The sequence below is a fragment of the Gigantopelta aegis genome, chromosome 6 (genome assembly GCF_016097555.1).
Source record: "Gigantopelta aegis isolate Gae_Host chromosome 6, Gae_host_genome, whole genome shotgun sequence".
Lineage (NCBI taxonomy): Eukaryota > Metazoa > Mollusca > Gastropoda > Neomphalida > Peltospiridae > Gigantopelta > Gigantopelta aegis.
In genome coordinates, this window is record NC_054704.1 from 63,489,724 (window position 1) to 63,506,516 (window position 16,793).

The 16,793-nt window shown below is 37.1% G+C and overlaps 1 protein-coding gene across 2 annotated transcripts in view; it reads left to right on the forward strand.

The window, feature by feature from the left end:
* LOC121376172 (myotubularin-related protein 2-like) overlaps window positions 1-16,793 on the forward strand; it is a 40,911-nt gene that overhangs the window by 22,389 nt on the left and 1,729 nt on the right. For both annotated transcript variants that reach the window (XM_041503981.1, XM_041503982.1), the window contains exons 8-17: window positions 2,471-2,545; window positions 3,715-3,789; window positions 4,845-5,033; window positions 7,686-7,777; window positions 8,376-8,469; window positions 11,343-11,441; window positions 11,904-12,011; window positions 13,281-13,373; window positions 16,040-16,153; window positions 16,694-16,793. The exon at window positions 16,694-16,793 is cut by the window's right edge and continues 80 nt beyond it. In XM_041503981.1, coding sequence (XP_041359915.1) covers window positions 2,471-2,545; window positions 3,715-3,789; window positions 4,845-5,033; window positions 7,686-7,777; window positions 8,376-8,469; window positions 11,343-11,441; window positions 11,904-12,011; window positions 13,281-13,373; window positions 16,040-16,153; window positions 16,694-16,793 — 1,039 coding nt within the window. The remainder of the gene's footprint in view (window positions 1-2,470; window positions 2,546-3,714; window positions 3,790-4,844; window positions 5,034-7,685; window positions 7,778-8,375; window positions 8,470-11,342; window positions 11,442-11,903; window positions 12,012-13,280; window positions 13,374-16,039; window positions 16,154-16,693) is intronic.

Here is a 16,793-nt window from a genome sequence, read left to right on the forward strand (position 1 = left end):
GTACCTTGTGTGGCCACCAGCAGCAGCAGTCACTGTGCGACATCTCCTTGGCATAGACTGAATAAGTCTCTGAATCCAGGCACGTGAAATCCTAGCCCATTTTTCCTGCAGTGCATGTGACAGTTGCTGAAGCGTCTGAGGCTCCGGGTCACGCTGGCATACATGTCTGTCCAGTTCGTCCCATAGATGTTCAATGGGATTGAGATATGGCGATCTTGATGGCCATGGCAGCACATTACTGTTCTCATTCTGTGGGAAATCCATTGTTACACGTGCCGTATGCGGCCTGGCATTGTCCTGCTGAAAGAGTTCTCTCTGTCGATCCAAAATAGGAAGCATGTGATGGCGAAGAATTTCATCCCGGTAGCGTACAGCTGTCAGGTTGCCTTGTACGAACACAAGTTCACTTCTGCCGATGTATGAGATGGCTCCCCACATCATGACACTCACTCCACCGAATCTGTAAACTTGGGTGACGCAGTTGTTGGCAAAACGTTCATTGCGGTGTCTGTAAACATGTTGTTCATCACGTCGCTGTAGAAGGAAACGTGACACGTCGCTGAACCATACTCGCCGCCAGTTTCCCAAGTTCTACCCCTGTACATTCGTGCACCAGCAAACACATAAATGTTGATGTTGATGTCGCAGGACGGGGCCAACATACGGTCTCCTAGTCCATAAACCAGCTTCTTGAAGCCGGTTCCGAATGGTTTGTGCAGACACCCTTCTCAAACCAGGTATGCGTCCAGCAGTGTTCGTTGCTGTGACAGTTCGGTGACGCAGGTGCAGAACCCGGATGTAGCGATCTTGTGCTTTAGTTGTTATACGAGGTCTTCCACTTCTGGGCTGGTCTTCAGCTGATTGAAACTGCTGGTACCTGTCCCAGAGACGTGAAATGGTGCTCTGATGGACGTTCATGTGGTGTGCAACTGCTGACTGCGATTCGTCTAACTGTAGGCGGCCTATTGCAATGTTTTGATTCAGCAGGCATAGTCTTGGCATCTTGCAACTCGTCTACGTCGAAATGGAAATGAGGCATCATTGTGAGCATTGCAGCTTTAAATACCCATCACTACCCCAATCTTTTCCCCGAGTTTCATGTCCATTCGCCAAAATATGACCATTTCACACCGATTTCCTGCAATTGTTGCACAATGTGCCACAACATGCCTTAAATTTGTTTTAGGGTGCATTTGGACATGCTGTCCCATTCCCGGAACATTAACAAACATGGTCATTCAGCAACATTGTACCAAAAAACGATATTCTGTAAAATCAAACACTTTTCTTCTTTCCCTATCACCTATGCGTTTCTTTTTTGACAGAGTATAATCCCCTGAATTTTTTATGTAGTTGTGAATGTTGGTGTTAAAAAGTGGTTTTGAATGAGGGTGTTACAAAGGCCAGGGATATATTCTTCAATCCAGAGTTTATGGGTGGGCAGGGCTATAGTGAGTTGCCCCTTTTGGGCTTGTTGGGTACAGTTGAAAAAGCAAGAGGGACTTAAAATAAGCAAACAAGATCAAGGCAGTGAAAACATGCTGTTACTTACTCCGTAACTTACGGCGTCGTGGCAGGCCATCGGTCTACAGGCTGGTAGGTACTGGGTTCGGATCCCAGTTGAGGCATGGGATTTTTAATCCAGATACCGACTCCAAACCCTGAGTGAGTGCTCCGCAAGGCTCAGTGGGTAGGTGTAAACCACTTGCACCGACCAGTGATCCATAACTGGTTCAACAAAGGCCATGGTTTGTGCTATCCTGCCTGTGGGAAGCGCAAATAAAAGATCCCTTGCTGCCTGTTGTAAAAAGAGTAGCCTATGTGGCGACAGCGGTTTCCTCTAAAAACAGTGTCAGAATGACCATATGTTTGACGTCCAATAGCCGATGATAAGATAAAAAATCAGTGTGCTCTAGCGGCGTCGTTAAATAAAACAAACTTTACTTTTTTTACTCTGTAACTTAATCCTTTAATCCGATAACACTCATCTATTATTGAGTAAAACCAAACAGACATTCTTTAACTGGTGATTGTGTTTGCTGCATTTTAGTATATATTTTTATATGTCATCTTTTAATGACAATTTTTTTTAATAAATTTTTTAAACATACCGTTATTTGCCTGAATGTTTTAGTCAATATTTAGTCAACTCGATATTTTTATTTGGTCCCCACAATATCAATAATATGGTGCTTGACTGTAGTTTGTTTATACATTAAAATTTATTGTTAATATATGGGGTGGAAAAACTGGACTTTATGTCAGTTCATTCTAGCAAGTAGTTTGTTCTAAGCATGTTTATTCTAATAGTACCTACATGTAACTGTTGCATGTCATGATGATATTACACTTTACATGTGTATAAAAATTAAAACATTCACTAATTACAAGATTAATTTGGGTATATAAAATATATGCTTAAACTGGAGGAAACACACTGTTATATAAGTGTATCATTTCCCTTTTTCAGGGTTTACCTACAGAGAGTTGGAAGATCTCTAAACTGAATGAGAAATTTGACCTTTGTGATACTTATCCTCCCATAGTGAGTATAACGTTTCTTGCCTTGACAAAGTCAAAAGGTCAGATATAGGTATCACTTTTCTCATTGATCGTTGCCTTGATGAATTCAAAGGTCAGATATAAGGATCACTTTTCTCACAGTGATCGTGACCTTGGTGAAGTCAAAGGTTGAGATATAGGTATCACTTTTCTCACACTGATGGTTTTGAAGCATGGTAAGTGATTCTCTGGGGAAGTCTTCTCAAACTAATACTATAGTGAGATATTATAGAAGTTTTAATTTTTATTAAATTAAAAACATTTAATTAGAAGTGTAACATTGAAAATTTGAAAGTCTCTATAAATTATACAAATGTTATCTTCTACTATTGACAAGATTAATAATTAAATAGTGGAGCTCTCTAGGATGATACATGTAAGTTTCTTGTCAATCTAATTAAAATTAGCTCCACTATTACATGTGGATCTAAAGACAGCCAGTGCGAGCTCATGTCCACCAATCAAAACCTTACTTGCAGAATCCTGCCAGTGATTTAAAACTAACAACACTGCATAGTCCCCAATGTCCAGGTAACATTTCGTCTGTAAATAATAATTTAAATATTGACCAATCACACTTCGCCTTTTATAACGTTATTTGGGAGCATACAAATTCTAAAAATATCGGGCGAGTCTATTTTAGTGGCTGCAGTACAGCGAACCATACCAATATGTACGGGATGGGTTATCAGTTTTCAATTTTACATTAAAAATTATTTATTTATTTATAAAATTTAAAAAAAACTAAACAGTCTTCAGTTTTACATTACAAATTATTTATTTTATAAAATAAAACATGTTTTAAGGCATTCGTAATTCACACGAAACATGTCGTATACCCTCAGGATAATTCGGAATGTTTTCAAATTATTTTTAAATCACTGGCAGGATTCTGCAAGTAAGGTTTTGATTGGTGGACATGAGCTCCAACTGGCTGTCTTTAGATCCACATGTAATAGTGGAGCTAATTTTAATTAGATTGGTCTCTTGTTTTTTTGTGTGTTTTTTTAGCATTGCATATTTGTTTTTGGACGGTTATTGTTCATCAAATAATTTTCATTTGTTATATATGCTTGCCATTTTAAAATAGTTCCTAATGGTTTTGTTTGCATGCTGCTGGTGTATTATACTCATGTTTATGTTAATATTCAGCTTGGATTGCCTGTGGCTGCTACTGAAGAAGAGATTCGCAGTGTGGCATCCTTCCGCACAAAGAACAGGTTACCAGTAAGTGTCCATTCCCATAGAAATAGAGCTTGATATTTGATAACAGGCTTATGGTAGGTTCAGAATATCATCTGTCATGACAGAGTCGGCCAACTCGATGGTTGCATTGTATCTCCAACTCCTGACTTATGATTGTACTCAGATTAACAACTAATCAGTTGACAATCAACAATGATTATGATGTTATGTTCCACTGTATTATGATACCACACACACACACACACACACATGTATGTACAGACGTGCATGCCATATGAAGACCACAATGAAAAACAATAAAAGCTTATAATAAGAACATGAATTATATATGTTTTCTTTGGTCAAACAAATAAGTCAAACTGATATACCAAGTATTATCAACCTGTATAATATACTAAAATTATTTTGAAAATGTCCTTCATTCTAGTATTACATGTAGCCATTTTACTTTTTTCCAAAATCATCTAAGATGATGTAACGTGATTTATATTAAGATGCCCTTCTTTGTACACCATTGGATGATATCACATGGCCTAATGCTGCGCTGTGATTGACTGGTTGACTTCTGACGCATGACGTTTAGACTAACATCTGGGTGTCGGGTTGAGTTGTAGTGCGTGCTTTAACTAGCAACAAATGTTAGGCCCCAGATTCATTTTTTTAATCAGGTATGGCAGCCATCGTAGGAGTTGTATTCAACGAGAATAGAGTTGTAAGAGTGCTCAGACTAGCAACTGGACAGTCGTAGAAGTCGTGAGTTTGGCAGGTTGACCAAGTCTGTCGTGACAGTTGGTAGTCTGGGATTAGCATTACTTAAAGTCAAATTTTATACAGCAGCTGTTTATTATGTCAGATATGCAGACCTCAGACTACTAAGTTGATAGTTTTATTTAATTGTCTTTCCCCCAAATCATTTATGGCATATATACAACTGGTATGCTGTGAGTAACAACTACTCGATCAAACATTTGCGTTTAATTTTCTGTTCTTAATGACTTTCTAAATTTTGCTTCTTTACATTATTATTTTTCTATTTCGGTAGTTCTTTTGGCATTTTGTGTTTTTTATTTGTTCAGGTTTTGTCATGGATCCACCCTGAAAGCCAGGCGACCATCATGAGATCGAGTCAGCCGATGGTGGGCGTGGCCGGGAAGCGTAACAAGGATGATGAACACTATCTACAGCTGATCATGGACGCCAATGCTCAGTCGCACAAACTCTTCATCATGGACGCCAGACCCAGTGTGAATGCTGTCGCTAATAAAGTCAGTTTTAATGCTTTTATTAGTAATTGGTTTTACAATAAATGAATTTTAATACATTCAATCTAATTTTGGCTGAAAACCAGTCAAAATTGCCACAAAAACTTCATTAGGGATTTTTATAAATGGAACTATCTTGCAAACAATATTAAAAGTCTGGCAAAATCTGACCATGGGAATGTGCATTTTTTTCACCATTTTGTAATGCATACATGTACAGGTATGTCCTGAACACCAGCCATCCATTTTAGCCTCCAGTAAATGTACCACATTATTCTTAGATGCCAAATCATAGTTTATTTTGTATTCATCAGAATAAAATTTAAGTTTATATCTTTATTATTATTATTTTTTTACCGGCCTCGGTGGCGTCGTGGCAGGCCATCGGTCTACAGGCTGGTAGGTACTGGGTTCGGATCCCAGTCGAGGCATGGGATTTTTAATCCAGATACCGACTCCAAACCCTGAGTGAGTGCTCCGCAAGGCTCAATGGGTAGGTGTAAACCACTTGCACCGACCAGTGATCCATAACTGGTTCAACAAAGGCCATGGTTTGTGCTATCCTGCCTGTGGGAAGCGCAAATAAAAGATCCCTTGCTGCCTGTCGTAAAAAGAGTAGCCTATGTGGCGACAGCAGGTTTCCTCTAAAAACAGTGTCAGAATGACCATATGTTTGACGTCCAATAGCCGATGATAAGATAAAAAATCAATGTGCTCTAGCGGCGTCGTTAAATAAAACAAACTTTACTCTTTTTTTTATTATTATTATCTTTTTTTTTATCCCACTGCCCTCCCCCCCCCCCCCTTTTTTTTTTTTCATTTGAATTCCATCTCATTTCTTGCCAATGTGGCAACTCTTCCTATTTTTTTACTTTTTTTGCTGTCCACCTCCACATCCCAGTCCTTGTCTCTCAAGCCACAACATGTACTTGTCTCTTGTGACTATCTGTGCCACACACCTGCCATTTCCCATGCGTGTTCATTGGTTGCACCTGGCATTATTAAAGAGTCACTCCTATGCTCCTCTACCACCCTTGGTCATTAGTTAGTGCTGTGGGTCAGACCAAAAGCATATTAATATTAACAAAGTATATACCCTAATATGTGAGGATCTAAGGGAGTGACATGGGGACCTGGACCACCACCCTCGGTCAGTTTTAAATCTTTCCTCTTTCTTCATCTTTCTTCTCTAGCTTTTCTTTTTTCTTCTTCTTTTTCCCCTTTTCTCCAAAATGTTTTTAAATTCCAGAGAAACCATGTATACATATATGTCATGCAGACTGTAAATATTGTATTTTTGTAACATGCTAGGGGAGCCCTTAATATAGACCTGTTGGCCAATCCAAGCAAATAAATATGTTGAAACCACTTCTTGGTTATTTTCTTCATCATTGTTTAAAGTTTATTTTGACAAGCACTTACGCAGAGTTCGACAAATCCGCTAGCCTGACGCCCATGGCTAGTGGTTTTTAAGTTCGGGCTAGTGAGAAACGCAAAACCACTAGCCCCTGCGGGCTAGTGGTTTCCCCCCTCCTCTCGTCATCGCTCGATCGTGGGTTTTTTTTCTTTCTTTCTTTTTCTCTCGGCTGAAATTTCGTTTAATAAATTTGATTGTGACGTTTGTCATCGAATAATATCAACAACGCAATCAGTATATAATAATAATCCACTTGAGATAGGTCTGCAAACTGCAGTAACATGCTATCTCTACATCGTCACAGTTACAGCATGCATTGTTTACCTTTCCCTTTCAAGTTTCTGGCACAGGAAATAAAGTCTAATGACATGCGTGTTTTGATTGGTTAATCTCGCACATATGTTAGGCTAAGAACTTGGAAATCACCAATCGCGACGACAGGTTAATCTCAATCAAGTAAACCCCAGCCATGCTTTGAATTTCAGTGTTTGTGTTTTGTATTTACCTATTGTTTTCTAATTTAAACACTTCGCTAACATGTGGTTATCGGAAATCCAATTTACTTTAATGGTAACCGCATATGCAATGACTCGGCTTGGCCTATTACGTGTAGCGGTTTGGATAATACGTCACAGCTGCCGATACAAGATAATACCTTTTTTGTTCATCAATTAACAACGATTAGATGTCGCCGTTATAATATCGTCTGACACGGGATAATGCCCTGTAATCACCGTTCCTGGCGACATAAATAGTAGGCCCTAAATTATAACCAATTACCAAATACACTGAACCATCTATTACCGTGTGTCACACTGTCGTACTCTCATTTAAATTTAATTATTTTGATAGTGTGTTTAGATACCAACCAAGAGTTTGCTCAATTATTTTTCCCGGGGGGGGGGGACGAAAACGGAACAATGACGATGGATCACACTTGACAAAAGACAAAACGTACGACACGACAAAAAACTGAAAGTTACAACATGATTTAAGTGTTTGTTTTATTTTACTGTTGTACTCGTAAATGTGTAATGTTACAAAAATTATATAAAAATCCAGTTATAATTGATCAGGAATTTGGGCTAGTGCTTTATCTTGGTGGGCTAGTGCTTTTCACAAACCCACTAGCCCTGTGGCTAGTGACTTTTCAAAATATTTGTCATACTCTGACTTACGTTTGAACCAGGCCTCAAGTGGAGTAGTTGGCAATAAAATTTATGTTTTGTTTTTGCCAGGCCCGAGGTGGAGGCTATGAAAATGAAGATGCATACCAGAATGCTGAGCTCATATTTTTAGATATTCACAACATTCATGTGATGCGAGAAAGGTTCGTGTTACATGGTGCCTACTGTTTGACTTAATGATATTGTCACAAATATTCCTTTTATATTGATTATCCATCTATTTATTTACAACCCCTGCAATTAAGAAAATATCCACAGCAAAAAAACATTCAAATATAGTCCACAGTAGAAAAAGTGCCATAGAGAATGAAACATTCCACAGCAATGTCCACGGCATTGCTGATCGCCGTTGGCAATTGCAGGAGTTGATTGATAACAGTTACTTTATTTGAGAACTACATGTACTTAAGTGGAATTTACATGGAAAGAAGGAATTTTGTTAAAAATATAAAACCTAATTATAACACTTCATACAGACTCCCTTTGGGATTGGAGGGAGGAAGAAAGTTACTGTTGATTTTAGATGTTGAATAATCAAAGGTCAGTTTTTTGTTAATAGTATGAAATATATTTAGACAAAATTAGTATGTAGTAAACATATTTGACATATTGAAAGTTACAAATTCTGGTCTGAACTTAGTTTGCCTGACTGTTTAATTGGTGAAAATCAAAGTTTTGTCTGATGATGTTTTCTCATATGTTGACTGGTGTACAGGTGTATTTTGTGTGTATTGTTTTCAGTTTGCGAAAGTTGAAGGAATTTTGTTTTCCCCAACTGGATGAAGCACATTGGTATTCCAACATAGATTCGACTCACTGGCTGGAACACATCAAGGTTTCATATTTTATTAGTTGTTTTATTTGGATTCAATTTACATTTATATTTCAATAAGTAACATTTGAGAAATTTAAAAGCCTTTAGCATTTTGTGGCAGGTCATTTCATGATATAATGCCCAACAGACAAAAATGATGACATCTGCAATGCCATGTTCTCTTAGAAAAAAAATATATTTGACTACTAAAGACAGGCTATAGAATTTCAATTTTCATGGGAAACACTTTTTCGGTTCCGTGCTTTGTGATCAAGGGAACCAATCGGAAACTGTTTTTAGGTTCTGTGAAAACAAGTTATAGGAACCCATTTTAATACCATTGATTTAAATTATTATTGCAAAATTCGGTGCAAAGAGACACATTTTCAAACTCAATATAAAGTTGATTTTCGATGCGCCCTCTCATTATACACATGCTGTTCTGATTTTGACAGCTAAATAGAGAATAATACATGCGTGGCCGTTAGATAGCATTTATCTCACAATGAGTTGTTTTAAAATGTATCCAACAAGCGAAAGCGAGTTTGATATGTTTTTAAACGATGAGTTGTGAGATAAATGCTATCTAACAGACACAAATGTATTATTCTATATCTTACATATCCTCAAAAACCAGATTTTAAGCAAATTTTTCGACTAAAAGTTATTTACAGCCGTTGCACTTGTAGCTGACTTATGCATCACAGACACATGATTGTCAGGTTAACTATACGTCACAGTGTAATCGATTTCCATTGCGTTGTTTTTTTATTAGACATATGGCATTGGTGACCTGGACATCACCTAGGAGCAGCTACATGTAGTTGTATGTCTTGAAATTAACACACGTACATGTGTAAACAACTATGTGTTATCAAAAATAACACATGATGTTCTCACCAAGAGGTGTGTAAGAAATAAAAATAATAGTTTAGTCCTACATCATTTCCTCCCATAATGAAACTACAGGAAATAGTGGGGCCTATTCAATTGCGATCTTCAGTACTTGAGCACATGCATGAAGTCGACTTTTTTCGACAACAGTGATAGTAGTCCGAAGGTTAAATATTTTCTACAAAATTATAGTCAATGTTAAATACTATTTCTTGACCCTTATATTTAAGAGATACAATACAAATAATTATTGCCAGAAATTTTTGTTCAAATGTGTCAAACATTTGATTGAGCGCTTGTTCGAACTCTGATTCGGGTTTACCTGAACAGGAACACCGAGAAGTTTGGTTAACACAACAGTCCAAATCAGGTCCTCTGTTTGTGTCAAACACACTCTCCAGTAGTGTGATGTTAGAATTATAATTTAAAATATATATATATTATTTTCGTTGAATAGTCTTACTCGATATAATGATCATGGGAAACAAAATTTCAGTTCTGTGATTTTACTGACACGCTACCGACATGGTACCAGAAATGATCATTACCGTGAAATCCAAAGGCCTGTGAAAAAAACAATGCTTGTGATGGCTGGTGATATTCCAATCTTATGGACACAGTGCGTTATCATCACCAGCCTCGGTGACATCGTGGCAGGCCATCGGTCTACAGGCTGGTAGGTACTGGGTTTGGATCCCAGTCGAGGCATGGGATTTTTAATCCAGATACCGACTCCAAACCCTGAGTGAGTGCTCTGCAAGGCTCAATGGGTAGGTGTAAACCACTTACACCGACCAGTGATCCATAACTGGGTCAACAAAGGCCATGGTTTGTGTTATCCTGCCTGTGGGAAGCACAAATAAAAGATCCCTTGCTGCTAATCGGAAAGAGTAGCCCATGTAGTGGTGGCAGCGGGTTTCCTCTCTAAATCTGTGTGGTCCTTATCCATATGTCTGACGCCATATAACCGTAAATAAAATGTGTTGAGTGCGTCATTAAATCAAACATTTCTTTTTTTCAGTGCGTTATCACTGTTTTGATCTTATTGTACATTTTCTTGCTGTTTTGTTCTTTTTTTTAACTGTGATATGATTTCGACCGTAATGATTGATTTGTTTTAATTGCTGAACCTCAAAATGTTTTTAGTCCCGTACCAGTCTAACCTGTTGGGACTATAGGTTTTGTCACCCACCTTCTGTCTGTCTGTCTGCCTGTCTGTCCCACATACAGTTTTTCAGTCCATTTTTTACGCAATGACGCAAGATATTGAGTATAGCTTTGTGTATAGCTTTATCATGTACTGTTACAGATCATGTTTGACTTTCAGGACGATTTACCCATTTTTGACAGAGTTATGGCCCTTTAACTTAAGAGGAAATTTTTTTTGTTTAATCACAATACCTCAAAATATTGAGCTGAAATTTTGTGTGTACATGTAGCTGTATTATGTACTGTTACAGATCAAGCTTAACTTTCATGTCGATATACTCTTCTTTTTTATAGAGTTATGGCCCTTGAATTAAGGAGATACAGAAATTTATTGGGCTCAGTAGGAAATGTTTTATTTAACAACACACTCAACACATTTTATTTACAGTTATATGGCATCAGACATATGGTTAAGGACCACATAGATATTGAGAGAGGAAACCCGCTGTAACCACTATGGACTCCTCTTTTTCGATTGGCAGCAAGGGATCTTTTATATGCACCATCCCACAGACAGGATAGTACATACCACAGCCGTTATTACACCAGTTGTGGAGCACTGATTGGAACGAGAAATAGCCCAATTGGTCCACCGACGTGAATCGATCCTAGACTGACCGCGCAGCCAGTGAACGCTTTACCATTGAGCTACGTCCTGCCCCTGGGCTCAGTAGAGAACATGTATTACTGTAGCAGTACTCTCAGATGCGTGTTTCAGTTGTGAATGTACTTGATTATTTCATCCCTTATACTAGTACTCTCTGGTAATGCACTGTTCTGTTTGTTTTTAGCAAATTATCGCTGGTGCTGTAAGAATTGCTGATAAAGTGGAAACCAACAAGACATCAGTATTAGTACATTGCAGTGATGGTTGGGACCGCACTGCTCAGGTAATTTTAACTGTTAAGCAAGAATTACACGGAATTAAATATCTGATCATACAGTGGTTATTACCATTCCCCTCAAATTTGGACTTAACAAGTTTGCATCTTTAATAAACCTACACTAAATATTAGGAATACCAATAAAATAGTCAATGACAAACTAATGTTCTTACACTGATTTAATGTTTAAATAAATAAATGTTTAAATTGTTTTTGTAAAGTGTTTAATGCTTTAGTTGACTGGTACAAGTACAAGTATATGATGAAGATATGTGAAATTGGAACACTAATTTCACCAGTGTATGTTAATTGGTTATATTTTGTTTGAAATGCTATTTTCCCCGCAATTCACCAAAAAGTGACTCTTAAAAAATTGTCAAGATTATACCCTGTTGGCATAACTCAAAATGCTTGTCATGAATATTATTATTGTTGTTTTTCATTATTATTGTTATATTTTGTTTGCAGTTGACGAGCCTTGCTATGCTAATGCTTGACCCGTATTACCGAACCCTTAACGGATTTCAGGTTCTCATAGAAAAAGAGTGGACCACAATGGGACATAAATTTGCACAGGTATGTTTATTTCTTTATTATTCTATAACAAATGTAATGTTCTATCAACACTGGTCTAGTGCTTGTGTAGGTTTTTTTTTTTTTAGTAATATTACAGTTTTCATTTTTTTTAAAAATTAGTCAAGTCAATTTATAATTATATTAATTTATAAAATTAGAAAGTGTGTGCATTTTTTTCAGTTGTGTAATGTTAAATGTGTAACTTGAGTATTGTGTGTTATTTTACAATGATTTGGCCAGGGGTATATTGTTAATTCTGTTCACATGAGTGTCTGGTTCTTTGTCCCCTACTGGTCTAACCAGAGGAATTACAGGTTTCATCTCTGTCCATCAGACTGTCTGTCCATCTGTCTGTCCATCTGTCCCACATATAGTTTCCTTGACGTTTTTTTCTTCACAATATGCCTCGAGATATTGAGCTGAAATTATGTACTATTACAGATAAAGTTTGACTTTCTTTATGATTCACAGAGTTATGGTTCTTGCACTTAGGAGATTAAAAAAACAACCTGTTGGGTACAATAGGGAACATGAATTGCTTTAGCAGGACTCAGAATGCTTGTTTGATAACAGTGATCTGATTCTGTAACTTGAGTGTCTGTTATCAAAGATAACAATACGAAATGTTATATATATATATATATTTATTTATTCATTGACTGAATTGGCCACAGCTTAATTTAAGGATACCACCTCAAAATTGGGCAACCCAAATATAAATAAAATGACACACAAATATATATATAAATACAAAGGAAATAATACATTGAAATTTGCAAATATGTAAAAAATATGTTTGTTGAAATTTAGCAGAACCAGATGTACACAAGTTGTCAGATATGCAAATAAATCATTAATAAAAAATATAGTATAATCCAATTCAAATAAAATAAGACAAAATATGTAAATAAATAAAATTAGTTTTTCTGACGTTTTCTTCTTCAATTCATCAAGATATTGAGGTGAAATATCTTGTATAGTTTTATCATGATCTGCTCAATATTTCAAGGCATTGTTTAAAAAAACAAAAAACATCCAGAAAACTATACATGTATGTGGGATAGATTGACGGACAGACAGACAGACAGGACGGTGATGAAACCTATTGTCCCCTCTGGTTGGATTATAAGAAATATGACAAATTTAATTAGAAGCACTATATTTTGTTTGGGTATTGATTGCAAATGAAGTTAGGGTTATGAGGGAGACATGTGTGATACGAGACCTGATCTTTATTATTCATGACGAATGTCTGTTATATGATTACAGCGAGTTGGCCACGGAGAAGACAAACATGCTGATGCAGATCGCTCGCCAGTCTTTCTCCAGTTCATCGACTGTGTCTGGCAGATGACAAAACAGGTTGGTATCTCTTTCTCCAGTTCTTCGACTGTGTCTGGCAGATGACAAAACAGGTTGGTATATCTTTCTCCAGTTCATCGACTGTGTCTGGCAGATGACAAAACAGGTTGGTATCTCTTTCTGCAGTTCATCGACTGTGTCTGGCAGATGACAAAACAGGTTGGTATCTCTTTCTGCAGTTCATCGACTGTGTCTGGCAGATGACAAAACAGGTTGGTATCTCTTTCTGCAGTTCATCGACTGTGTCTGGCAGATGACAAAACAAGTTGGTATATCTTTCTCCAGTTCATCGACTGTGTCTGGCAGATGACAAAACAGGTTGGTATCTCTTTCTTCAGTTCATGGACTGTGTCTGGCAGATGACAAAACAGGTTGGTATCTTTCTCCAGTTCATCGACTGTGTCTGGCAGATGACAAAACAGGTTGGTATATCTTTCTGTAGTTCATCGACTGTGTCTGGCAGATGACAAAACAGGTTGGTATATCTTTCTCCAGTTCATCGACTGTGTCTGGCAGATGACAAAACAGGTTGGTATCTCTTTCTTCAGTTCATCGACTGTGTCTGGCAGATGACAAAACAGGTTGGTATCTTTCTCCAATTCATCGACTGTGTCTGGCAGATGACAAAACAGGTTGGTATCTCTTTCTCCAGTTCATTGACTGAAAGAGATATAATTTAAACTTTTGTATGTTACAGCAGGTTGTGCCTTCAGCTTAATAAAACAAAACAGGAAAAAAAGAAAGAAGTGTTTTATTTAACGACGCACTCAACACATTTTATTTACGGTTATATGGCGTCGGACATATGGTTCAGGACCACACAGATTTTGAGAGGAAACCTGCTGTCGCTACTACATGGGCTACTCTTCCGATAGGCAGCAAGGGATCTTTTATTTGCGCTTCCCACAGGCAGGATAGCACAAACCATGGCCTTTGTTGAACCAGTTATGGATCACTGGTCGGTGCAAGTGGTTTACACCTACCCATTGAGCCTTGCGGAGCACTCACTCAGGGTTTGGAGTCGGTATCTGGATTAAAAATCCCATGCCTCGACTGGGATCCGAACCCAGTACCTACCAGCCTGTAGACCGATGGCCTGCCACGACGCCACCGAGGCCGGTACAACACAGGACACCAAAGCGAGCGTTTCTTTTAAATGAGGGGCTCTAAAGGAACTTGCTTTTTGTCATGTTTTTTCAGACAAACATTATTTAACCTATGGCCATACATGTAGGTATGTGCAATTTTCAGGTCTGTACATTTTGTTTTTAAAATGACTCTCTTCTTTTTTTCTCTCTTCTATTTGGATTATAATTTAAAGTACCTGATCTACATCTCAAGTAAATACATACCAAGGTTCAGGTGGTTTGGTATTGAAAAAAACTCATCAGCCATATAAGCCTTGCTTTCTCCAACTCCTCTGAAAAGCAACTGCTCCCAGAGCAGGGGGATACAGATGCCAACTGACATAATGCTCCAGATATATTGTGTCAGATGACAAATACAGTAGAATCTTGTTGAGTCAAACACCACTGGGGCCTAATAATTTGTTTGACCCATCGGCTAGTTCAAGCTAATCATTGGGCTACCTTTGGGAGTCTCCATGACCTGTTATAATCTGTAATGATTGCTACTTAACAAATTAAAACTGAAGTATGTTTGTTTATAATTCTGTATGAAATATAATAAACCAAAATACTAAAGATATTCAATATGAAAAAAATCAATACAAGTTCTAAGAATCTTAATTTGCACATGTGTAACACAAACCATCCATTGTCCAATCATTCCACCTGGAACATCCATGTAGTTTTTTCTCAAATGTGTTACCAATGTGACTGTGCTTTTTCTTTTCTTTTTATTTTTGCAGAGGAAAATACTGTAACCCCATTTTATTCTGTTAATGCACATTGAAATATGTTTAGTTAAATACTTTATTACATTATCTGGGCATTTGTGAAGCGCTTTGCCCTAAATTATTGTGCTTGTTTACTCTGTGCATGCAATAGTTTACAGGATCTGATGTCATTTCCTTTCCAAGCTGGAGTACCAGAGGCAAATAAAAAGAAACAAAATGGCTACCCCCAGTTAACAGGAATAATTATGGGTTTTTCACTAATTTTAAAATTACATGTTTTTCATTTGTTAAACTGCCAGTATGTGGTCTGGGTATGTAGTGTTTTCAACACATAAGGCTCATATTTGACTGGATTGTCCCTTTAAGACAGTAACCAGTTATTAATTATATACTATTTCACCGTGAACAGGGTTTTATCACCTATGTTGCTAGACTCCCGATTTAATCGGCACCATTCCCCACCATTACTCAAAGGCTATGTCTTTTTTTTTAATTCCCAATTTTGGAGTAAACATTCCCAATCTGAATGTAAAAAGTTCCCAATTTTGTTTATTAAATAAACATATTTTGGAATAAATTAACGTGCACTCGTATTTACGATGCTAGATAACAAACATTTAATTTTCCTTCTTCCTTGCTGTTTTCTATTACTACTGATCAAATGATCGACAGCTTTCAGTTTTTGGAAAACCCATTCATCATACTCGCTGCTGCCAGTAAAGAAAAACGCAAAGATTTCAGATTGGGAATCTTCTGATTCATTCATGTAAATGTTTGGTTTGTTTAGGGTCATTATATATCTTTTCAGTTTCCTAACGCTTTTGAATTTAACGAGCATTTCCTGGTGACAATACTTGACCATCTCTACAGTTGTTTATTTGGGACATTTCTGTGTAATTCGGAACAACAAAGAATCAAAGAGGTAAATCATTATTTTTTAAAAGATCATTAATATCATCATTATGTATTTTCCATAAGCTACATGTAATTGACATTTATGTTTTTATGAAATTACACTGTTTGAGTTATCTTGCCAAGTCGAAAAGATATATTGGTTAATATGATGTTTAAAATCATTGTATGGGACACTAACATTGGCATGCAGGGCTAACTCTGGCATTCACCAAATTCGCCAGTTGTGAATTTTGAAAGCAGTTGGCAAATTTTATTTTAGTTTGGTGAAATAATTTCATGTAATAATTGACATTTTTTAGAAAATAACTAACAATTTTTGCCATTTTTAAAGTTTTATAGATAATTTGGCACATTGTTTTGCTCACCTAGAGATAGTCCTGGCATGGGGGTAAATTCAAAGACGACTTTAAAGATGTAAAAATACATTTCATAAATATTTAATACCTGTGTCAGAAGTTTACATGTATCAGAACTGAGAATATTACATAATATATTATTTAAATTTGCAAGAACATGTAGACGTGACTAACCCCACCTGTAATTACAGAAGGTGAAGGAGAACACGGTGTCCCTGTGGTCGTTTATCGGGTGTCAGCAGGAGGAGTTCACAAACCCACTGTATGCCGTCTACCTCCACCAACACATCC